Here is a 25,148-nt window from a genome sequence, read left to right as displayed (position 1 = left end):
CCTTGAGTGTTTAAGGGATGGTTATCTGGATCAATATGTCGAGGAACCAACTCGGGAACAGGCTATATTGGACTGGGTACTGTGCAATGAGAAGGGACTAATCAGTAATCTTGTTGTACGGGGACCCTTGGGTCAGAGCGATCATAACATGATCGATTTCTCACTCGAAATGGAGAGCGAAGAAATTGACTCAGAGACTAAGGTCCTGAATTTAAACAAGGGGAATTATGATGCCATGAGACGGGAACTGAGTAGGTCTGATTGGACAACGTTCCTGAGAGGACTGGAGGTAGATAAACAATGGCAAACATTTAAAGATAGAATGACAAAATTGCAAAAATTGTTTATACCAATCTGGCATAAAAGGAAATCTAAAAAGGTGACTCAACCGTGGATAACAGGGGAAATTAGAGACAGCATAAAATCCAAAGATAGGGCGTATAAAATAGCCAAAAAAAGCGCCAGAGCGGAAGATTGGGAACAGTTTAAGATAGAGCAAAGGAGGGCAAAGGGCATGATCAAGAGGGGCAAAATAGCTTACGAAAACAAGCTGGCGGAAAATATAAAAACTAACTCCAAAAGCTTTTATAAATATATCAAAAGGAAAAGACTGGTGAAAACCAAAGTTGGTCCATTGCAGTCAGATACGGGGGAATATATAATGGGAAATAAGGAAATGGCAGATCAACTAAATGCATACTTTGGGTCAGTCTTTACGAAGGAAGACACAAAAAACCTCCCTGGGATATCGGGAAAAATAGGGACATTGGCAAAGGAGGAACTGACGCAAATCAATATCTCTAAGGATATGGTGTTAAGGAAGCTAAAGGGATTGAAGGTGGACAAATCCCCAGGGCCTGATAACATGCATCCTAGGGTACTGAAGGAGGTGGCCCTAGAGATAGCGGATGCACTAAGGATGATTTTTCAGAATTCATTAGACTCGGGAACAGTGCCGATGGATTGGAGGGTAGCTAACGTTACCCCACTATTCAAAAAGGGGGGTAGGGAAAAAGCAGGTAATTACAGACCTGTAAGCCTTACATCAGTTGTGGGCAAAATGCTGGAGTCCATCATTAAGGATGAAATAGCGGAGCACTTAGCAAATGGGGACAGGATAGGACAGAGTCAACATGGATTTACAAAGGGTAAATCGTGCTTGACTAATCTATTGGAATTTTTTGAGGGAGTAACTGGTAGAATAGATGGGGGAGAGCCAGTAGATGTGGTGTACCTGGACTTCCAAAAGGCCTTCGATAAGGTCCCACATAAAAGATTAGCATGGAAAATTGAGGCTCATGGGATAAAGGGGAAAGTTTTGGCGTGGATAGGGAACTGGCTGTCAGATAGAAAACAGAGAGTTGGAATAAACGGCTCATTTTCTGAATGGCAGGCAGTAACAAGTGGGGTACCACAGGGATCTGTCCTGGGCCCCCAGCTGTTCACAATTTACATTAATGACCTGGATCAGGGAGTCGGATGCAGCATTTCCAAATTTGCAGACGACACTAAACTAGGAGGTGGGGTGGGCTCAGAGGAAGAGACCAGGAAGCTCCAGAGCGATTTGGACAGACTGGGCGATTGGGCGGATAAATGGCAGATGCACTATAATGTGGACAAGTGCGAAGTTATCCACCTTGGGTGCAGGAACGGGAGGGCAAATTATTATTTAAATGGCAATAGATTGGGAGAGGGGGAAGTACAGAGAGACCTGGGTGTTCTTGTACACCAGTCACTGAAGGCGAGCATGCAGGTGCAACAGGCGGTCAAGAAGGCAAACGGTATGCTGGCCTTCATAGCAAAAGGGTTAGAATACAGGAACAGGGATACCTTGCTGCAGCTGTACAGGGCACTGGTGAGACCACACCTCGAGTACTGTGTACAGTTTTGGTCGCCTCATCTGAGGAAGGATGTTCTTGCCATGGAGGGGGTGCAGCGGCGATTCACCAGGCTGATACCAGGAATGGCGGGAATGACCTATGAGGAGAGACTATGTAGTTTAGGGATGTACACACTGGAGTTTAGAAGATTGAGAGGGGACCTCATAGAAGTGTATAAAATTCTGACAGGTCTAGACAGACTGGATGCAGAAGGAATGTTTCCCTTGGCGGGTGAGAACAGAACTAGAGGACATAATTTAAGGATAAGGGCTAAACCATTTAGGACAGAGATGAGGGGGAATTTCTTCACTCAGAGAGTGGTGAACCTGTGGAACTCATTGCCACAGAGGGCAGTGTACGCCAGCTCATTAAATATATTTAAGAGGGAATTAGATATATTTCTACGGGCAAAAGGGGTTAAGGGTTACGGAGAGAAGGCGGGGACGGGATACTGAATTAAAGGATCAGCCATGATCTCATTAAATGGCGGAGCAGGCACGAAGGGCCGAATGGCCTACTCCTGCTCCTATCTTCTATGTATCTATGTATCTATGTAATGCTGAGAATGAGGTGCTGCAGCTTCAATGAACCTCCCCTTTAAGTAGTGAAAAAAGCCTATGGCAATCATTACTTGCTCTTAGACTGCCCTGATATTGATTCAGCTTTTCAGTGTAACGCCAATGAGTTTGAGTGTTTAGACTAGAATCAGGACTAAAATCATTTTAATGAGCAGGGAGCACAAATTTTACGTGCACACAAGATGATTTTCAGGTAGCGCAGCTTAACCTTTTTTTAGTCTAAACACTACCCATTTCTTGGCTATAACTAATTTCTAGCCCCATATATTTTAAAATTAGAATTGCGTTACCAGGAAACATCATTGCAACTAATATATCACTAAAATTTATTGGGAGATGAAACATAGACAAATATATGTAACACAATCGCCACTAGTTATCAATCATCTTGAATCATTTACAAGGCACATTAAAAAATTAAAGACAAGATGATGTGTTGGGGTCTTGTAGGTTGCCGTTGGTTTTCATTAAGGCTGTTCGTCCTTGGCTTTTAAACTGTAGTTGTACCTGAGGACATAAATGAGACAGTAAGCAAATTTTTAAAAAGAATAAATTTTGTATTTAGTATGAAACAAAAAAAAGTAGCATTACACACCATCCTTCCTTAGTACAGTGCCACTATATAAATGTCAGTACTAGCAAAACACAATCTAGGATGGAATCGGAGGTAAACAGGAGACACATTTGGGGATATTGTATGTCTTTATCAAACAACACGTTACATTTCAGTGGGGGGGGGGGGGGGAGTTTAAACTAATGTGACAAGGTGAGGGGTATGAGGCCGCAGCAGCAGAGAGGAGACAAGGTGCATAGAAAACCAGGAGAGACAGACAAAGCCGACTTGCATGGTGCTGGAATGCATGTGTGTTAATGCGAGGAGTGTTAGAAATAAGGTTGACGAGCTACAGGTGCAAGTTGTCACATGGGGTTATAATATAGTGGCTATAATGGAGACCGGGGCTTAAACATGGACAGGAATAGGAACTAAACATTCCTGGCTACGATGTATTCATGAGGGATAAGGAAGGAAAAAAAGACAGGAGTGGGGGCGGCAGTACTGATCAAGGATAATATTACAGTTCTATAGTGGGATGATATATTCGAGGGTTCAAAGACTGAATCTATTCAGTTAAAGTTAAGGAACAGAAAATGAACAGTTACATTGCTGAGTGTTTACTATAGACCCCCAAATAGTGAGAAGGAGATAGAGGAGCAAATCTGTAAGCAAATTTCAGAGAAATGTAAAAATAATAGAGCAATAACAGTAGGGTACTTCAATTACCCCAATATAGACTGTGGAAAAAAAAACAGTAAAGAACAAGGAGGGTGAAGAATTCCTAAAATGCGTACAGGAGAACTTCCATAATCAGTATGTTTCTAGCCCAACAAGAAAGGAAGCAGTGTTGGATCTAGTTCTTGGGAATGATGTAGGGCAAGTGGAGTGTGTTGCAGTGGGAGAACATCTGGGTAACTGTGATCATATAATTAGGTTTAAAGTAGTTATGGAACGAGACAAAGAAAAAATCAAAAGTGAAAATACCTAACTAGAAGAGAGCCAATTTCAGTGATTTGAGAAGGGATCTAGCACAGGTGGACTGGAAACAAAGATTGATCAGGAAAATAGTAAATGAGCAATTGCATGCCTTCAAGGCAGAGATAGTTCAGGTACAAACCAAGCATCCACAGCTAGAGCTCCCTTGACAAAGGAAGTAGAGGTTAAAATAAAACAGGAGGTTTATGACAGATGCCAGGTTCAGAATAGAGTAGAAACCCAGGCAGAATACAGAGTGTGCAGGGAATAATTGAAAAAGGATATAAGGTCAAAGAGAAAGCCAAAGAAAAGATTAGTAGATAACATAAAAGAGAGCCCAAAAATCTTTTATAAACAGATAAAAAGTAAAAGGATAGTTAAAGGAATGATGGGCCAATTAGGAACAAAAAAGGAGTGGGGTTCCACAGGGCTCAGTACTGGGTCCTTTGCTTTTTGAGGTATATATCAATGATTTGGACTTGAATGTAGGAAGTATGATTAAGAAGTTTGCAGATGATACAAAAATTGGCCATGTGGTTGATAATGAAGAAGGCGGCTGAAGACTGCAGGAAGATATCAATGGACTAGTCAGGTGGGTAGAACAGTGGCAAATGGAATTCAATCCGTAGAAGTGCGAGGTAATGCATTTGGGGCGGGTTAACAAGGCAAGGGAATACACTATACATGGTATAAACTGAGAAGTGCAGAATATCAGAGGGACCTTGGCGTGCATGCCCACAGCTCCCTGAAGGTAGATAAGGTGGTTAAGAAGGCTTACGGGATACGTGTATTCTATGCCTCGGCTAATAAAGGCAAGAGCAGGGAGGTTATGCTTGAACTGTATAAAACACTAGTTAGGCCACAGCTAGAATACTGCGTGCAGTTCTGGTCACCACATTGCAGGAAGGATGTGATTGCACTAGAAAGGGTACAGAGGAGATTTACGAGGATGTTGCCTGGGCTGGGGAATTTTAGCTATGAGGAAAGATTGGATAGGCTGGGGTTGTTTTATTTGGAACAGAGGAGACTGAGGGGAGACCTAATTGAGGTGTATAAAATTATGAGGGGGCTAGATAGAGTGGATGGGAAGGACCTATTTCCCTTAGCAGAAGGATCAATAACCAGGGGGGCATAGATTTAAAGTAATTGGTCAGAGGTTTAGAAGGGAGTTGAGGAGAAATGTTTTCACCCAGAGGGTGGTGGGGGTCTGGAACTCACTGCCTGAAAGGGTGGTAGAGGCAGAAACCCTCATCACATTTAAAAAGTACTTAGATATGCACTTGAAATGCCGTAACCTACAAGGCTACGGACCAAGTGCTGGAAAGTGGGATTAGGGTGGATAGCTCTTTGTTGGCCGGCGCAGACAAGATGGGCCGAATGGCCTCCTTCTGTGCTGTAAATTTCTATGATTCTATAAATCTTAATATTCAGGCAGAGGGCATGACTGAGGTACTGAATGAGTACTTTGCATCTGTCATCACAAATGAAGATGAAGTTAATGTCACAGTAGAGAGGGGAGTGGAAGTAGAGATAGATAGGATTAAAAGACAGAAAGGAGGTGCTGAACAGGTTAGCATCATAGGAACTTTCAAAAGGCAATTGGACATGTATTTGAGAACTAATTTGCAGGGTTATGGGGAAAAGGCTGAGGTGTGGGACTAAATTGGCCAGCTCTTTCAAAGAGCAGGCACAGGCACGACAGGCTGAATGGCCCCCTTCAGTCCTGTAAGATTTTATGATCTTATGACATGTGTGCTTTTAAAGTGCGATGTCATTTGAGCAAGAAGGCTTGCCTAAAAAGTCTTAGCTTCTCGAAACATCCTCACTTAGGTTGTAAATTGAGAGTCAGACAAGAGGTGATTAAAATGAGAGATGGGAAGTTGTTCCTTTGTTGTGTTAGGTTATTCAGAAAGAGGTTATTCAGAAAGATGGCTCTTTTTTTTTAATCTCCCTGCGGGCTGAGAGGGGTCAAACAGCAGCAGGTTGCACGAGGAAAGGATCACCGTCTTGGATGGTAGGATAGGATGCAGAAAGACGTTCTTTTAAGTTGAGCAAGACAACCCACTGGAGTGAGCTAGCACTCGTGTTCTTTGTTTTTGTAACAGTATGTGAACAAATTGTACCAATAAACTCTATTCACACCCTTTATCTTACTGTGGCATACAGTTCAAACCAAACTTCACCTCACCTAGTATTAACTTAGTCTACATTTGGAGAAATTGAAGGAGTAAACATTTATAAGACAAAAATTTGGTCCAGATCACAAGGGAGTTTCAGATGTACTCGAGTCCTGCTACCACACGAGTAGATATAGGGCAGTGGGAGTGAACATCCATAAAAAGCAGGTACTCAGACTGCTTATGGTAGTGCCTGACACCACTGTATATAGAATATATCGATGGTAGTCCTGAATTTATAACATCTGGTTTACAATCAACTTCCCCTTACTAGAATGCCTTACAGTTTGCCTTCCAATAAGGCAGGAGAACACATGTACGAGACCACAGAATCCAGGACACACAGCAAAGGTCTATTGTTAAAAATCCTTGGCTCATGAAATTGTTTTATTAGACACTGGGTTGCAAGGTACACTGCAAATCCTGGCAGATTCAAATTCTGCTTACAGGAGTGACTGGTAATGTTAAACCTGAAAATATCTAGAGTAGATCGGTGAAATTTGTAGCAGGATCCCATAGATTGCAATTGTAATTATACATCACCTAGCTCACTTATTCTGTAGAAATATGCATTACCTACCTGGCAGGGGTGTTTCATTCTTTTAATGATATGCATTTTCCATGCACTAAGACTACAGCCTAATTTGGCAGATTCCAGGGAAATCACATGCTAAAGCACCCATATGACAACTTCATCATGCAGTTGCTGATAGATGGTGTTGCATATGGTCTGCTATGCCCATCATATGAAGCCCCAGGACCTGTGCCATAGCATTATTGTTTTGACCTCAAGTTAAACTGAACGCAACTAATCAGTTACACTCCCCAAAATATATACCCTGTGGGGATGGGTGGGATCATGTTGTTTGGAGATACATATCATTTGAGGAATGAAGGAGACTGTACCAGATAGGTAATCTATCTTCTTTTTACATCCTCCACACACTATGGGAGCTTGGCAAAGTAAAGGTATTTTCATTTATATAATGGCTTTCACATGAAAAGGATGTCCTGAAGCGATTCAGAAATAATGGTTTACTTTAGAATTTCAGTCATTGTTGTTATGTACGCGAGGGGGGGGGGGGGGGGGGGGCTGGAGAACTAAATGTCACTGTACAGGAGCCATAACACCAGCTGCCAAGTACAGTTTTCCAAAGGCAATGTTGTGCACTGCAAATAAATACTTGGCAAATATGCAAGAATTGTTCCAATCGACATCCTTGCATATCCTATCAACTGGAATCTGATTGAGAAAAGCCTTAGAATGGCTGGAATTGCCCTCAGCTTGCCCCTTAGCTTTCTTTTCTGCAAGACGACAGCAATGCGGGATGCACTCAATCATCCATTTAGCCATCTTCTGCTTGATCACTGGTTTGCTTTGGATGCATACTTATAGCAAAATAACAGATGAATCTTCCTAAATTGCTCTGCCCAATTGCTAAATTGAGACAAAATAATCAGGCTTTGCAAACATCTGCAAGTAAAAGCAATATACATGGCCTACGCTATGGTGAATAATAGAACTTTTCACTCAAATAAAACTAGGAACTGAATTTGTTTAAAATCTTTGAGCAAGTTAGATAACAAATTAAATAAGGCTGATCTAGAATAGTTTTGTGGACTGCAAAACTTTGTAAGCTGAAACTATGCTAAGATCGTAACTTTCCATGAAAGAAACAAACTTATACATTGAAAGAAGTTCAAATGGCGGGCACATTGGCTTGTGAAGAACTAAATTAAGGTCCCAACTAGGACCCAGAGCTAGCCTAAACTGGGCAGTTTGAAATAGCTTGCACAAAACAGGACGTCAACAGTTAATCCCGTAAAAAGTGTCTTGGAAGATTGAAATATTTACATGAACCCAAATAGAATTAAGTTTTACATCAATGCTGAACAAATGTTGGAGGTACTCCAAAATGTCTGGGACATCCTATGAGATAGAACTAATCAACTTAATGGAACATCTTTCAGATTTTGTATTATAGCCCGTTACTAGGAATTAAATCAAAGCATGGACCAGCAGATTTGGAGATCCTGATCTAGCAGTCCTCAACTTTCAATACCCAGGCTGTTAAATGGAATGGCATTGGGTTCTGATGCAATATTTGACAACCTACTCCCCAAACACGAGCGGAGATCCCTTCTGCAAGGCAGTCAGATTTTCTCCGTGCTTGTTGCCATGATATCGGAGAACCACAGTTTATGGGATCAATAGGGGTTACTATTATACCGGTCGCTATGTTTTCTCTAATCTTTTAAATTACCCACTGAATCAAGGAAAAGGGAAGAAACAAAAATCTGTGTGCGGGAAAAGAGACCATTCAACCTTCTGGTCAATACTGCTTTTGTCTTCGAGTAGAAACATGGGAGCTGGTGGTTGTTTGGAAATGCAAACTGATCCACCCCTCGGTATCCCCAAATCCTGGAAATGTCCTGAGCTGCCACTGGATGGATCTTTCATTCAAGACAAAAAAGTGTCTGTTGCTACAATGTCTACTTTCACTGAATGTTGCGGAGAGAACAGAATTGTGAATCACACATCATAATACCAGTACAATCACAAAATGGAACAGGTAAGCATCTCTCCATTTGTTCATGTAACAGACCACCATAGTGTTTTCCGACAATTCACAACTAATTGCCTTAATGTAGGAAAACATCCCAAGCTACTTCACAGAATTGTAATCAGACAAAAATGGATGCCAAGCCACAGGAGATATCCGGAGGAGTGACCAAAAGCTTGGTCAAAGAGGTGGGTTTTAAGAAGGCCTTTAAATGAGGAGTGGAAGGTGGAGCAAATTTAGAGAGGCAATTCCAGAGCGTGGGATCTAGACAGCAGAAGATGTGGATGGCAATGGTGGGTGAAAGGAGGGGGATGCACAATAGGCCACAATCGGAGGAACAGAGCGCTTTTTTGTGGGGTTGTAGGGCTTGGAGATAGAGAGGGGTAAAGCCATGAAGGGATTGAAACAATAGAATGATAATTTTAAATTGGATTTAATGGGGGTCTGTGAGCGGGATAGAATACACAAGCTCTGCAGTCCTGCCACATCCAGTCGTGAGTGGTGGTGGACAATTAAACAGTTAACAGGAGGAGGAGGAGGCTCCAAAAATATCCCCATCCTCAATCATGGTGGAGCCCAGCACGTGAGTACAAAAGACAAGGCTGAAGCATTTGCAACAATCTTCAGCCAGAAGTGCCGCGTGGATGATCCATCTCGGCCTCCTCCTGAGGTCCCCAGCATCACAGATGCCAGTCTTCAGCCCATTCAATTCACTCCACGTGATGTCAAGAAACAGCTGAAGACACTGGATACTGCAAAGGCTATGGGCCCTGACAACATTCTGGCAATAGTACTGAAGACTTGTGCTCCAGAACTAGCCGCGCCCCTAGCCAAGCTGTTCCAGTACAGCTACAACACTGGCATCTACCCGGCAATGTGGAAAATTGCCCATGTCCTGTCTACAAAAAGCAGGACAAATCCGACCTGGCCAATTACCGTCCCATCAGTCTACTCTCAATCATCAGCAAAGTGATGGAAGGTATCGTCGACAGTGCTATCAAGCGGCACTTACTCAGCAATAACCTGCTAACTGACACTCAGTTTGGGTTCCACCAGGGCCACTCAGCTCCTGACCTCATTACAGCCTTGGTCCAAACATGGACAAAAGAGCTGAATTCAAGAGGCGAGGTGAGAGTGACTGCCCTTGACATCAAGGCAGCATTTGATCGAGTGTGGCATCAAGGAGCCCTAGCAAAACTGAAGTCAATGGGAATCAAGGGGAAAACTCTCCATTGGTTGGAGTCATACCTAGCACAAAGGAAGTTGGCTGTGGTTGTTGGAAGTCATTCATCTCAATCACATGACATCACTGCAGGAGTTCCTCAGGGCAGTGTCCTAGGCCCAACCATCTTCAGCTGTTTCATCAATGACCTTCCCTCCATCATAAGGTCAGAAGTGGGGATCTTCGCTGATGATTGCACACTGTTCAGCACCATTCGAGACTCGTCAGATACTGACGCAGTCCGTGTCCATATGCAGCAAGACCTGGACAACATTCAGACTTGGGCTGACAAGTGGCAAGTAACATTCACACCACACAAGTGCCAGGCAATGACCATCTCCAACAAGCGAGACTCTAACCATCTCCCCATGACATTCAATGGCATTACCATCGCTGAATCCCCCACTATCAACATCCTGGGGGGGTTACCATTGATCAGAACCAGCCATATAAATACTGTGGCTACAAGAGCAGGCCAGAGGCTGGGAATTCTGCAGCGAGTGTCTCACCTCCTGACTCCCCAAAGCCTTTCCGCCATCTACAAGGCACAAGTCAGGAGTGTGATGGAATACTCTCCACTTGCCTGGATGAGTGCAGCTCCAACAACACTCAAGAAGCTCGACACCATTCAGGATAAAGCAGCCCGCTTGATTGGCACTCCCTCCACCACCGGCGCACCGTGGCTGCAGTCTGTACCATCTACAAGATGCACTGCAGCAACTCGCCAAAGCTCCTTCAACAGCACCTTCCTTACCCGCGACCTCTACCACTTAAAAGGACAAGGGCAGCAGACGCATGGGAACATCACCACCTACAAGTTCCCCTCCAAGCCACACACCATCCTGACTTGGACCTGTATCGCCGTTCCTTCACTATCGCTGGGCCAAAATCCTGGAACTCCCTAACAGCATTGTGGGTGTACCTACACCATATGGACTGCAGCAGTTCAAGGCGGCGGCTCACCACCATCTTCTCAAGGGCAATTAAGGATGGGCACTAAATGCAGGCCTAGCCAGCCAGCGCCACCCACATCCCATCAATGAATAAAATAAACCATATCGACTTGCCATATAGTATGGTGTGGAAGGGTTTCAGAATTAAACATTACTGGCCTTCGTTCCCACATAGATTTCAATCATCCACTTGCCCCGAGCCCAGTTCCATGCTGCCACCTGTGGAGAAACCCGGCCCCAACAAGCAAACAATATGATCACAGACCAACAAGAGCAGTTTCCACGTTGAGTATAAATTTCAATTTGTAATTTAGCCCTTTACATGCTAATACACTAGCTTGTTATTGCCCGCTTTATTTTCTCCTTATAGGGAAAACAAGATTGTTCATTGGTGTTACCATACAACCTAAACTGCATCACTTTCTTTCAAATCCTGCTTGTATTGATAAAGACAGCTCATATTCTTTCTGCAAATTCAGTGTTGGTTTCAACCATTAACTGTTAACCATTAACAAGATGCCAACTCCTGAGGAAGCTACAAAAGAAACAAATCTCTGGCTGCCCTGTTTAATTAACATTGTATGAGATATTGAACCATTTAATGTAGCCTACTGCTGTAGAGGGGCTGCAGACTTTATCCTAACTATTGCAACATGTTATGCAACAAGATATCCAATGAGAGGAGACAAGTAACTTTGGCAGGGTAAAAAACAAAACAACAGCAGAAAATGCTGGAAATACTCAGCAGGCCAGGCACATTGGCATTGTGGCTTGGGTCCTGGGGCTTCTATGACACACAGGAGGAGGAGATTTTGGATGCTGCAACATGTGGCTTCCCAGACCTATTCAGCTAGATTATATAGCAACTTGCATTATGTAAAGTCTGTGGGTTGTTTAGTTAATTAATACACAGACTACCAGAGTAACTTAAAACAGGACTTTACTATTCGAAGGTCAGGGCGAATCTGCCCAATAAATCCTGACACAGCACTTATATACCGGTGCGGTCACCGTCGGTATTACAGTATACAGAAGCCAACAAAGTAGTGCAACACCTAAAGTAGTTCTCTTAATGGTAGACGGGTACATACACTACAATCCTCCCTTTTTAGCTTACAACATACTGATTCCCCATTAAACATACATTATAACATATATACAACTTTATGCAAGACAGTTCACAGATTCAGTCTCTCTGGAGGTTTCCGGACTCTGTCCGGATAACGCCTCGGTGGTGTCGTAACTCCTGGCGGGGTAGTAGGTGCTTCTGGCAAGGTCGATTCGGCTTGAAGGACAGTGTCAGGTTCATCTGATTCCAGTATTACCAGATCGGAGGTAGGTGTTCTGGGTATCTCTGTCTCAACATTAACCGTGTAAGGTGGTGGAGTAGGTTGGCCATTTGTGGCTGACCCTATGATCTGGTCAGCATGGCGCCTTATTATACTGTCCCCAATGTCCACCGTATACATCAACGGCCCTAGCCTTTTTCCAATAGTTCCAGGCTGCCATTTCTCGGTACGGTAGTCCCGGGCCAAAACTTGTTGACCTATCTGAAAAGATCTAGTTGGCCTTTCATTCATGCCCTGGAATTGCCGGTTCTCTACGTCCCTTCTGACGTTTGGCTTAAGCAAATCCAGCCGGCACCTTAGTCGTCTATTAAAAAACATCATGGCGGGAGTTTGATTTGTGACCGCATGTGTTGCATTCCTGTACGCCAACAAGAAGCTATCCACCTTATGTTGTAAGTTAATGGCTTCATTACCCATGGCCTTTATGGCCTTCTTGAAGGTCTGGACAAACCTTTCAGCCAATCCATTGGAGGCGGGATGGTATGGAGCTGACGCGTAGTGCTTAACCCCATTGCTCTAAGAATTTCTTGAATTCTTCGGACATAAATTGCGGTCCATTATCAGAACAGATCTGTTCCGGCAGCCCATTCCTAGCAAACATGGTCCTTAACACTGTGATGGTTTTTTCCGTGGTGGTGGTGGACATCTTTATTACCTCCGGCCACTTGGAGTGTGCATCCACCGCTATTCGAAACATTGAGTCCATAAATGGACCAGCAAAGTCGATGTGTACCCTTTGCCAAGGAGATGAGGGCCACTCCCATGGATGCAGAGGAGCCTGTGGTGGCGCGTTTTGGACCTTCTGGCATCCTAGACAGCTCTTAGTGATTTCTTCGATGTCCCCATCAATGCCTGGCCACCACACAAACGCTCTTGCTAGGTTCTTCATTTTCACTCCACCCAGATGTCCCTCGTGCAGCTCCTTTAACACCTTCTGTTGAAGTTTGGGTGGAATCACCACTCTAGATCCACACATCAGGGTTCCTCGACACACTGACAGCTGTTCTTTTCTCTGCGAAAATGCTGGCAGTGTTGGTTCGCCCTGTGCTGGCCATCCCTCCACCGTTAAATCATAGACTCGTGAGAGAGAGTCGGGTCATTTCTTGTTTCGTTTTCGATCATCGAATTTGTTACTGGTAGACATTCCACTATGGAGGAGTGGAACATCTCTACCGGGTCCACTGTAGTCGCTTCTTCTACTATCGGCAATGGCAAGCGCGATAACCCATCAGCATTTCCATGCTGTTTGGACCTTTTGTATTCGATGTCATATTGGTGTGCCCCAAGTAACACGGACCACCTCTGTAACCTTTGCGCTATCATGGTGGAAACGGCCTTGTTAGGGTTGAATATGGACACCAACGGCTGGTGGTCTGTCAGTAATGTGAACTTCTTGCCCTGCAGGTAATGATTGAATTTCTTTACGCCCCACACAAGGCTGAGGGCCTCCCTATCTATTTGAGCATAATTTCGCTCCGCGGAGGTCAATGATCGGGACGCGAATGCCACTGGCCTTTCCGAGCCATTTGGTAACTTGTGTGAAAGTACTGCTCCAATTCCATAGGGGGAAGCATCACAAGCTAGACGAAGAGGTAACGTTGGGTTGAAATGAGCCAACACTTCTTCAGAGGTAATCAACGCCTTGCTTCTGCGAAAGGCCTTTTTACATTCCTCACTCCACTTCCATGGTACTTCTTTCCACAATAGAGCATTCAGCGGATGCAGCACCGTGGATAGATTCGGCAGAAACTTGTGATAATAATTAATCAACCCCAAGAATGATCTTAACTGTGATACGTTTTCCGGAGCGGGGGCCTTCACGACAGCTTCTATCTTGTCAGGTGACTTGTGCAGCCCCTCTCGGTCAATGACATGACCGCAGTACGAGATCCGTTTTTGGAAGAACTCACATTTCTTGCGATTAACTCGAAGGCCATATTCCTTCAACCTAGTGAGCACCAGTTTCAAATTTGTGAGGTGTTTTTCCTAGTCTTCTCCCGTAATCAGGATATCGTCTAAGTAACACTGCGTGCTTGGAATTCCTTGTAATACCTGCTCCATGGCCTTCTGCCAAATTGCTGGAGCCGAAGCTACCCCAAAAACCAGTCTATTATAACGATACAAGCCTCTGTGTGTGTTGATGGTGAGGTACTGACGCGACTCTTCCTCGACTTCCATTTGTAAGTATGCCTGTGCCAGGTCTATCTTGGTGAAGTGTTTCCCTCCAGCCAACGAAGCAAAGATATCTTCAATCCGCGGAAGCGGGTATTGTACCGTGTGAAGCACCGGATTCACTGTGATCTTGAAGTCTCCGCAGATGCGGACCTTCCCCGGCCCCCCTGGCTTGTTACTTGGTGAAGACTTCATGACGGGAACAATGGGCATGGCCCACTCACTCCAGTCCACTTTTGACAGTACCCCTGATCGTTCAAGTTCTTCCAGTTCTGCCTCCACAGCAGGTCGTATCGCGTAAGGTACCGATCTGGCTTTGAAAAATTTTGGGCTTGCATGTTCTGCAATCTTAACCTTTGCTTTAATTCCTCGCAGTGTTCCCAGTCCTTGCTGGAATACCTCTTTAGCTTCGTCCAATATTCTGGACAACCGCTCAGGTTTGACATCTTCCTTTCCGGAATCTACCGTCATGGTGTTTAGTGAATGCCAGTCTATCTTTATTTTCCTGATCCACTCCCGTCCCAGAAGTGGTGGACCTCCCTCAGGCAACACATACAGGTCCATCCTTTGGTGATCTTTGTCCTTGTATCTCACCTTGACTTCTATCTTTCCGATGGGGTATACTTTGTGCCCCGTGTATGTCTGCAATACTAGTTCCGTATCCCGTAGGGGAATATGCTTGAATAACTTTTTATAATCATGCTTATTCATGACAGTCAACGCCGATCCAGTGTCCACTTCCATTTTCACTTGGACTTTTGCAATCTGTAGTGTGATCCAGATAGCTTGTCGCTCAGCTTCATTACTCACATTGTGAATTCTCAGACTATCCAGTTCCTTGCAGTTGGAGTGTGAGTCCGAATTCTGTTCTTCCGGACTCTTCCTAGTCACCTTATGTACCTTTCTGTACCTCTTTTGTGGTGACTCATTATTGTTGGTCTTCTTTCCTGACCGGCATACCTTAGCTATATGACCGAGCTTGCCACATTTCCTACATTCCTGGTTTTTAAACCAGCATTGGTTCTGGTCGTGTGTTGTCTTCCCACAATGATAGCATTTCGTTGTACCCGAAGTAATTTGCTGCACACTGAGTGCCGCTGCCTTTAGCTGCATTTCCGCCGTTCCTTTCGCTGCGGCTTCGTTCGATGCAGCAATAAGGACAGCCTTATCAAGTGTAAGATCGTTCTCTTCGAGCAGTCGTTTTTGTGTTTCTTCCTTCGACATTCCGCACACGAATTTGTCTCCGAGTGCCTCTGCCAGATTTTCCCTAAACTGACAGTGTTTCGCTGGCCTACGCAGTTCAATCAGGTACTCCGCGTTGCTTTCCTCTTTCCGTTGCGTTCTCGCGTAAAATTTGGATCGTTCCACTAACATCAGTGGTGCGGGGTTAAAATGATCCTTCAGGACAGCAACAATATCATCGAAAGTCTGATCCGCCGGTTTAGCTGGTGCTAGTAGATGCTTCAAGAGCCCGTATGTCTTCGCGCCCATCGAGTTTAGCAAGGTTATAGCTTTGTCATCTTCTTCTATTTTATTGGCCTCGCCATAGATCTCAATGCGTTCCACATACGTGGCCCAGTCTTCTACCTCGGAATTAAAATCGTTGATGTTACCACGCTTAGGCATCTTCCTCTCTTCCTGATAACACCACGGATTATTTCTTTAAATTCTTTTTTTTTTCTTCAAGATGGCAGTTCCCGCGAAAATGGCAGTTTCCCGCGCTTATCTTCTCTCCCCGCCCACTTCAATGGCGGTTCCCCGCTTCTGTCTTCTTCTCCGCCTAATGGCGGCTTCCCGCGTTTCTTCCCCTGGCGGGAGGGGTACACTTTCCCCACGGGCGACGGCCGCTGGCTTTCAGGTTCACAGCCTGCGCGTCGGCTTCAGTGCTTTCCCTTTTCTCGGCAGGGCAACCGGCGCTGGGTACACCCCGTTGACGGCGAACAGTTTCAGCCGCTGGGCTGGCTCTCGCTCAGTTCCCCTTGCTCGGGCTCTGTCTCTCTCCCGCTCGCTCGGCTCTACCGGCGCTGGGTACACCCCGTTGACGGCGAACAGTTTCAGCCGCTGGACTGGCTCTCGCTCAGTCTCCCTTGGTCGGCTCTGCCTCTCCCGCTCGCTCGGCTCCCAATCGCGCCTCCCAGCCCTCTCGCAGTCCGGTGCTTCCCTCCCCGGCTGCGGCTGAGTTTTTATATCTTCCCGTGCCTACGCTCCCGGTCGCAGCGCTTCGTGGCTTCGGTCGCTGCCCGGCCTTTTTCACCGGTCGCGGTCTAGCTGTCTCACGACGCCGTTGCGTCCCCAGCCTGTCTGTACCGCGGCTTCCTTGCTCCACGCTGCCCCAGTCTCAGCGCCTCTGGGCCCGACTTCTGTCCGGCTCCTTTCCCCCCTCGACCGTGGTCGAGTGCACCGCCCTTATCCTCCGGTTATTCTTTTTACTTTTCCCTTACTCAGTCACCGTGGCCGGCTTGCTTCTCGTGCTGATCGGCTCACTCCTCACCGTGGCAGAAGGGACAGTCAGTGCCTGTTGCTGATGGAAGTCTTTGTCTCTGAATTCTTCCTCCTTTCCAGCTCTGCAGACTCGAGTTTTCTCCCAGCAGAATGACGAGGGCGGTTGCCTCTTCTCGACGCTCGTTAACTGCTTCGGAAGTATTGTTACCGCAGGGTACGATCGGACTCGTCGCCACTGTAAAGTCTGTGGGTTGTTTAGTTAATTAATACACAGACTACCAGAGTAACTTAAAACAGGACTTTACTATTCGAAGGTCAGGGCGGATCTGCCCAATAAATCCTGACACAGCACTTATATACCAGTGCGGTCACCGTCGGTATTACAGTATACAGAAGCCAACAAAGTAGTGCAACACCTAAAGTAGTTCTCTTAAAGGTAGACGGGTACATACACTACACATTATACCTGTATTACACTTTTAATGTAAAAATCATTCCAAAGTGCGTCACAAATAGGCATAATGAAAACAGTTGCGGAGGCAAGGAGGAAGTACTTAGGAGGCTTGACTGAAACCTAGGTTGAAGAGATGGATTTTGACCCTGGTCCGGATGGATTGCATCTGTGCATATTAAAATAAATTAGGGAAGAGATAGCAGAGGCACTGTTAAATATATATAAAATTTCATTAGAAAAGGGAGTAATGCCAGAAGACTGGCATGCAGCTAATGTTATTCCTATATTTAAAAACGGAAATAGAACAAGTCCAGGGAACTATAGACCAATTAGCTTAACGTCAGTGGTAGGAAAGATAATGGAATCTTTACTCAAAGATGTAATAGAAAAACATCTAGAAACTCAAAATATAATAAAGAGTAGTCAGCACAGATTCCAAAAGGGAACTCTTTGAAGAAATAAAAGAGTAGACAAGAGTAATGTAATATATTTAGATTTTCAAAGGGCCTTCGATAAGGTATCGCATAGTAGACTCATGACTAAGGTCAGATCACATGGAGCAGAATTGACAGCAAGCTGGCGACAGAACAGAAAACAAAGAGTAGAGGATAAGGGCAGGTACTCAGACTGGCAAAAGGTGGGAAGTAGTGTTCCACAGAGATCAGTGCTGGGATCACTGTTGTTTGCAACTTACAATTCCCAAGTCCAAATCATTAATAGAAGTACAATTTCTAAATTTGCGGACGACACAAAGGAAGAATGCAACAAATACACGCTGACATTAATAAACTTGCAGACTGTGTGTAATTGGCAAATGAATTTTAATATAGATAAGTGTGAGGTGGTGCATTTTGGTAGGAAGAGTAAGGAGGCCACATACTGCTTGGATAATAAGTCTAAATGGAGTAGAGGAGCGAAGGGATCTAGGGTACAGATACACAAATCACAAAGTAGTGGTGCAAGTTAATAAGCCCATAAAAAGTAAACTGGGTTCATTTCTAGAGGGATAGAATTGAAAAGCAGGGAAGTCATGCTAAATTTGTATAGAACCTTGGTTAGGCCACATTTGGAGTACTGTGCACAGTTCTGGTCTCCATATTATAAAAAAGGATACAGAGATGTCGGAGAAGGTGCAAAAAACAAACATTCACAGGATGATACCAGAACCGAGAGGTTATAGCTATCAGGAAAGACTGAACAGGCTGGGGCTCATTTCTCTAGAAAAGAGAACACGGACGTGAAATGTTCCCCCTTTTTTTTGGGTGCGTGGTTCCTTTAACAGGCTTCAAAGTTTTGCATATGTGCAAAATTTTACATTGAAAAAGTCGGTCCTGGGCTCCGTGGGACCGGCAGACAGCTGTGCGGCTGCGCAGCTTAGAAGGAACGTAGCGGACGTGTGACCTGATAGAGGTCTTTAAGATAATGAAAGGGTTTGATAGGGTAGACGTGGAGGAGATGTTTCCGCTTGTGAAGGGAGACCAAAGCTAGAGACCATCAAAATAAGATAGATAGTCACTAATAAATCCAATAGGGAATTCAGGAGAAACCTCTTTACCCAAAGTGTGGAAAGAATGTGGAATGCAGAGTACTTGAGGCGAATACCATAGATGCATTTAACGGGAAGCTAGATAAGCACATGAGGGAGAAAGGAATAGAAGGGTATGTTGATGGCATTAGATGAAGAGGGATGGGAGGAGGCTCGTGTGGAGCATAAACTAGTTGGGCCAAATGGCCTGTTTCTTTGCTGTAGACTCGATAAGGAGGTTTTGAAAGTATGGAGAAATAGGTAAAGAGATGGAGATATTTAGGGAGGACATTCCAAAGAGTTAGGACTGAGGCAGCTGAAGACTTTGCCACCAGTGATGGAGTAAAAGGAGGGGAAGGGGGTGGGAATCACAGAAGGCTCAAGTCAGGGGAACAGAACATATCAGAAGGGATACAGGGCTGGAGGAGATTGCAGAGATAGGGTGGAGCAAGGCTATGGAGAGACCAATGCACAAAGACAAGAATGGTATTGAAAGGATTAGCGGACTAACAGTCAGTGTATTGATAAGCGAGTGGAACTTAACACAGGACAGGATATGTGAGGCAGAGTTTTGGAGAAGTTGGAACTTATGGACGTCAACAAGGAGTCTGTTAAAACAATCGAGTCTGGAGGTGGCAAAGGGGTTCAGGGCTGAGGGTTCGAGCGAAGGGCAGAAGCAGACAATATTGGATGTGAAAGTAAGCAAAATGATGAGGAAAACAAACATTTCAGGCTTATTGAAATGTGTGGAAATATAATTTTGCAATCTTTACTAGAACTTCATACAGGAGGCAAGGCATGTTTAATTTATAGTTTAAAAAAGAGACTTAGAAAGTGAAAACAATCTTACTTTAGAATCTAGCATTTCTAGCCATGTGACCAGTAAACAAACCTTGCTAACGCAGATACTTACTTTGTGATACGGAATAGCTGTATACCACCTGCACAGCCCAAAAAGAAGTTTACAGCAAACAAACTCCAGTTCTTCGGAATAATCACAAGTGAGTATCTGGACCAAATCAAACCTGTTACAAAATAAATTATTAGTTTCTATTGTCCAGTTAGTATCAAAATATGCAAAATCAACCACAGAAAGCATGGAATCAGAAAAGGTCATTTGGCCTATCATGGACTCTATCCCAGCTATTTAATGGCCTAAATTTTGCAGTCAGCGGCGAAGGGAACGGCGCTCGCCGCTCACCTCGAAAAAAGCAGCCCACAAAGATTTAGCGGTCTCTATAGTGTGGATTTCCTCTATTCCGACATGACTTTGAATTCGGTGCAATCTGTGGTGTCCAGCATAAGTGCATGGAGCAGGCAGGCTGATCAGTCAATCAGATTGAAGAATTCTCAGACAGCAAAGCAGGAAGTAAAAAGTGGGGATTATTATAATTCACATTTTAATTATTGTACAGAAAGCAAAATAAAGATTGGGACATACACATGGTATTAAGGTAGAAGCTGAAATATCAATTAAAAAAAATTAAAATTAATTTTATTTAAAAAATCATGCAATTTTCAAATGTTCTTCTGAGGGAATGAGACTCCATACTTGTAAAATTAGTTTTTCAGGGCCAAAGATGTTATTCAGCAGTAATTATGACTTAGCACGCCATTAAAATTTCAATTACACCTGATTAAACAAGTTTAACATTTTCATTAGTAAGATAGCAAAATACTGCAGATGCTGGAAATCCAAACTCAATATCGAGTTCAACAATTTCAGATCATAACCTCGGTCCCGATTACATTTTTACTTATTTTTTATCTACCCCTTTGTTTTGGTTTTTCCCTTCTCCCCCCACCCCCCTTTCCTTTTTTTCCCCTCTCTCCCACATGGCAGCTGTCTCTCGTTCTGCCAGAACATTTCACACCTAATCTGGAGCCGTCTTTTGTCTCCACTAGTCCTATCACCATCTCGTCTCCTTTTGAATACCTCTTAATGTCTCTTCACTTCTTTTGTTCTCTCCCAGCCCTGCCTTTCGATCTATTTCATTTCCTTTCCAGTTTTGAAAAAGGGTTAGACCCGAAACGTCGACTCTAATTTCTCTCCACGGATGTTGCCTGGACTGCTGTTTTTCCAGCATTTTCTGTTGTTTTTAACATTTTCATTGTTTTTTTTTTACAGCGAGAATAGTATGTAAAAAGTTGAAGTTCACATCAAGTCATGGATTCTATTTTGATTGCATCCGAGAAGACTGCAACAGCGCACACTATGGAGGAGCAGGATATCACTGATAGAAACTTCCGGATTTCCGTGTTTAACTGCACATTTACGGTGCCAGTTTTACACAGTAATGACGGCGAGTGCTGACAGTTTCGCAGTCATTACAACCACAAGTTCTGGGCTATTCTCTTGAACAAACATATTGTGTAATTATTTCTTGATCACCAAAAAGGTAAGAAAGTAAAATTCCAGAATCCATCCAGAATTAAAGTGACAGGCGACCGGAAGCTCAGGATCAAGCTTGCAGACTGAATGGAGGTGTTCCGCAATGCGGTTACCCAATCTGAGTTTGGTCTCCCCACCTGGAAGTGGGCCATGGGAAGGGGAAAAAGTAAAAGGGCAAGTGATGCATCTCCTGCACTTGCACAGGAAGGTGCTGTGGGCAGGGGAGCAGGGGTGTTGGGGGTAATTAAGTTGCACAGCCACACAGTGCTCCAGGTAACCCGCACAGCCGGCTTTTCGATGTAAAAACTGTGCAGGAAACATTGTTGAGGAGGGATTTTGTGGAGGGAACGGTCTCTTCGGAATGCTGAAAGGGATGGGGAAGATGTATTTGGTGGTGGGATCACACTGGAGGTGATGAAGATGATCCGTTGAATGTTAAGGCTGGTGGGGTGGAAGGTGGGGATAAGGGGAACCCTATCGTAGTTCTGGGAGGGGGGGGGGGGGGGGGAAATGGCGAGGGCAGAAGTGCGGGAAGTGGAACAGACACAGTCAAGGGCCATGTCAACCATGGTGGAGGGGAATCCTCGGCTGATGAAAAAGGAAGACATATCGGAAGCACTGGTATGGAAGGTGGCATCGTCAGAACAGATGCGACGGAGACGGAGAAACTGGGAGAATGGAATAGAGTCCTTACAGGAAGCAGGGTGGGAGGAAGTGTGGTCAAGTTAGCTGTGGGCTTATAGTGGATATTGATCGATAGCCTATCCCCAGAAATGGAGACAGAGAAGTCGTGGAAGGGAAGTCATGGAAGAGTCGGAGATGGACCATGTGAGGGAAGGGTTGAAATTGGAAGCAAAGTGAATGAAATTTTCCAGTTCAGGACGAGAGCAGGAAACGGCACCGCTAAAGTCATCAATGTACTGGAAAAAAGAGGGAGGGGACCCGAGTAGGACTGGAATAAAGAATGTTCGACATATCCAACTAAAAGACAGGCATAGCTAGGACCCATGCGGGTTCCTAAAGCAACACCTTTTATTTTGAGCAATACCTTTTATTTGGAGGAAGTGAGTGGAGTCAAAAGAGAAGTTGTTCAATGCAAGAACAAGTTCAGCCAGGCGGAGTAGGGTGGCAGTGGATGGGGACTGGTTGGGCTTCTGTTGAAGGAAGAAGCGGAGAGTCCTCAGGCTGTCCTGGTGGGAGATGGAGGTGTAGAGGGATTGAATGTCCATGATGAAAAGGAGGCGGTTGGGGCCAGGAAACTGGAAACTTTTAAAGTGGAGGAGGGCGTCAGAAGAGTCGCGGATGTAGGTGGGAAGAGATTGGACAAGGGGAGAATAAAAAGAGTCGAGATAGGAAGAAATCAGTTCCGTGGGGCAAGAACAGATGGAAATGATGGGTATACCAGGGCAGTCCCGTTTGTGGATCTTGGGAAGGAGGTAGAAGCGCATAGTGTGGGGTTGGGGGACTATAAGGTTGGAGCCCGTGGAGGGAAGATCTCCAGAGGAGATTAGGTCAGTGACAGTCTTGCAAATGATGGCTGGATTGTCCTGATGCTCCTAAAGTTCAACCTGATTACTTTTAGAGCAAATGCTGTCTTAAGAATATTTATATTAATAAAAATATTTACATTAGACAACAGAGCAAAGTGCTTTAAAGCACCATCACGCAGCACCATAGCCTTATCAGACAAACGTTAGATCACCCATTCAGAGTTCTTTCTCTCCGCTGCATTGTTATGGTAGTATTTCTCCCGCAGAGAATCGGGGTGGAGTTAGAGTAGAGAGATAGAAGGTTAGAGTTGGTCCAAGTAATTCCTGTTCACTACTCGGCAACAAGAGCAAGTCAGCATCCCACCCAGAGGCTGGGATCAAAGAGTGAATAAAGTTTAAACTTTACAAAAAATATTTTTAAATGACTTTACATTACCTGTAGCACAAAGCACTCCTGACTGAGCTGGACTTAGTTTGTCTGCAGGCCTGGTCAGGTCAGCTAATCCTGCAATGACTAAAGTCTGTACAGAAAGTGGGGGGAAAAATGACATGAAATAAAACACTCGAGTGACAATATACCACAAATGCATTTACCTCTCTTGTTTGACATATCAATTTTGAATTAGGTTTTATAGGGGCAAAACCCAACACCATTTCTCAGCATTTTTATTGGTGAACAGAGTAGCTGAGCCAGTCAGACCAGGACAGTCCCAAGTCCCATTCTTAGTCTGTCCTGAGTTAACTGGTCTCAGCAGAGGCAGTTGTAGGGGACTACAATAGGCCTGTGTCACAAGTTATGAAGAGGAAAATTGGCCAAACTTCATATTCCTAGTCACTTAATCACCTGGGTTTATTGAGTATAGCATAATATAATAATACACACTTATTGTTCTCTCAGAACATTGAACTGCATTTGCTCTGTAATGAACTTATTGCAACTACACGGAGGTTCAATTTTGTTCCTTGTCCAGAAGTAAAAGTTATCCCAATCATTTTTATAGGGCATTTACACCACAACCAGCACATTTCAACCATAACATTATTACTGCACATTACAGTATCACTTCCTGGTTTCAGTTGTGCAATAGTAGCAATCTAGACTAGGTGGTGGCGTTTATATTTGGGGGAGGGACAGCGCAAGAAGAGGGAAAAGGGTAATGATTTCACTAGATGATTTACATGGTGCGACCTGTCCCACCGGCAGGACAGACTCACCAGGGGTGGCGGCACAGTGGTATACAGTCGGGAAGGAGTGACCCTGTGAGTCCTCAACATTGACTCCGGACTCCATAAAGTCTCATGGCATCAGGTCAAGCATGGGCAAAGAAACCTCCTGCTGATTACCACCTACCGCCCTCCCTCAGCTGATGAATCAGTACACCTCCATGTTGAACCCCACTTGGAAGAAGCACCGAGGGGAGCAAGAGCACGGAATGTACTTTGGGTGGGGAACTTCAATGTCCATCACAAAGAGTGGCTCGGTAGCACCACTATTGACTGAGCTGGCCGAGTCCTGAAGGACGTAGCTGCCAGACTGTGCCTGCAGCAGGTGGTGAGAGAACCAACGTGAGGGAAAAACCTACTTGACCTCGTCCTCACCAATCTACCTGTCGCAGATGCATCTGTCCATAACAGTATTGGTAGAAGTGACCACCGCACAGTCCTTGTGGAGACGAAGTCCCATCTTCACACTGAAGGACACCCTCTATCGTGTTGTGTGGCACTACCACCGTGCTAAATGGGATAGATTCAGTACAGATCTAGCAGTTCAAAACTGGGCATCCATGAGGCACTGTGGGCTATCAGCAGTGACAGAATTGTATACCACCAAATGTACAATTAATTTAAGTCCCAAGATTTATACTAAATAACCATGGCATTATGGTAACCCATCTACACATTAGAAAGGAAGCCCTCGGATTGTAAATTAATGTCGAAGTGGACATTCCTGAAAGACTACTTCTAAATGTATATCAAAATGAACACTAACAGCAAAGACATTAACTTACCCCAAAGCAACAAAACCAGAGGAAAAAAGCTTGATAGCAAAGCACAGAAAAAGCTAAAATAAAATAAGATTTCTAAATTTATGTTGCCAGCCCCTCCATCAGAAGCTCCCATGTGGCCACCCATTTTCAGGATGCAAAGTTTGGACAGCCTGGGTAACAAACTCTTTCACCAGTCAGCATCAATTCCTTCTGTGATTAGCTAACAGAGATGCACTCCTGACGTTAAACCGAGGTCCCATCTTTCCCCTTAGGTAGACATAAAAGATGCCATTACACTATTTGAAGAGCAGGGGTGTTCTTCGGATGTCCTGGCCAACATTTATTCTTCAACCAACATAATTAAAACAGTTTAATTGCTCATTTAAAAGATTCACCAAAATAATACCGTGGCCCTAAAGGGTTAAATTATG

General features: G+C 44.5%; 1 protein-coding gene across 1 annotated transcript in view; it reads right to left on the bottom strand.

Annotated features, from left to right (window-relative positions):
* Positions 1 to 2,760: 2,760 nt before the first annotated feature.
* mpc2b (mitochondrial pyruvate carrier 2b) overlaps positions 2,761 to 25,148 on the bottom strand; it is a 32,617-nt gene continuing 10,229 nt past the window's right edge. The window contains exons 3-5 of the mRNA XM_086006721.1: positions 23,166 to 23,250; positions 19,761 to 19,872; positions 2,761 to 2,965 (exon numbers count right to left, since the gene is read on the bottom strand). Of these exons, the coding sequence (XP_085862847.1) occupies positions 2,926 to 2,965; positions 19,761 to 19,872; positions 23,166 to 23,250 (237 nt within the window). The 3' untranslated portion in view covers positions 2,761 to 2,925. The remainder of the gene's footprint in view (positions 2,966 to 19,760; positions 19,873 to 23,165; positions 23,251 to 25,148) is intronic.

The sequence above is a fragment of the Somniosus microcephalus genome, chromosome 14 (assembly GCF_052327205.1).
Source record: "Somniosus microcephalus isolate GS21.2 chromosome 14, FLI_Smic_1.0, whole genome shotgun sequence".
In the NCBI taxonomy this organism is placed as follows: domain Eukaryota; kingdom Metazoa; phylum Chordata; class Chondrichthyes; order Squaliformes; family Somniosidae; genus Somniosus; species Somniosus microcephalus.
This window is presented reverse-complemented; position numbering and strand designations above follow the sequence as displayed.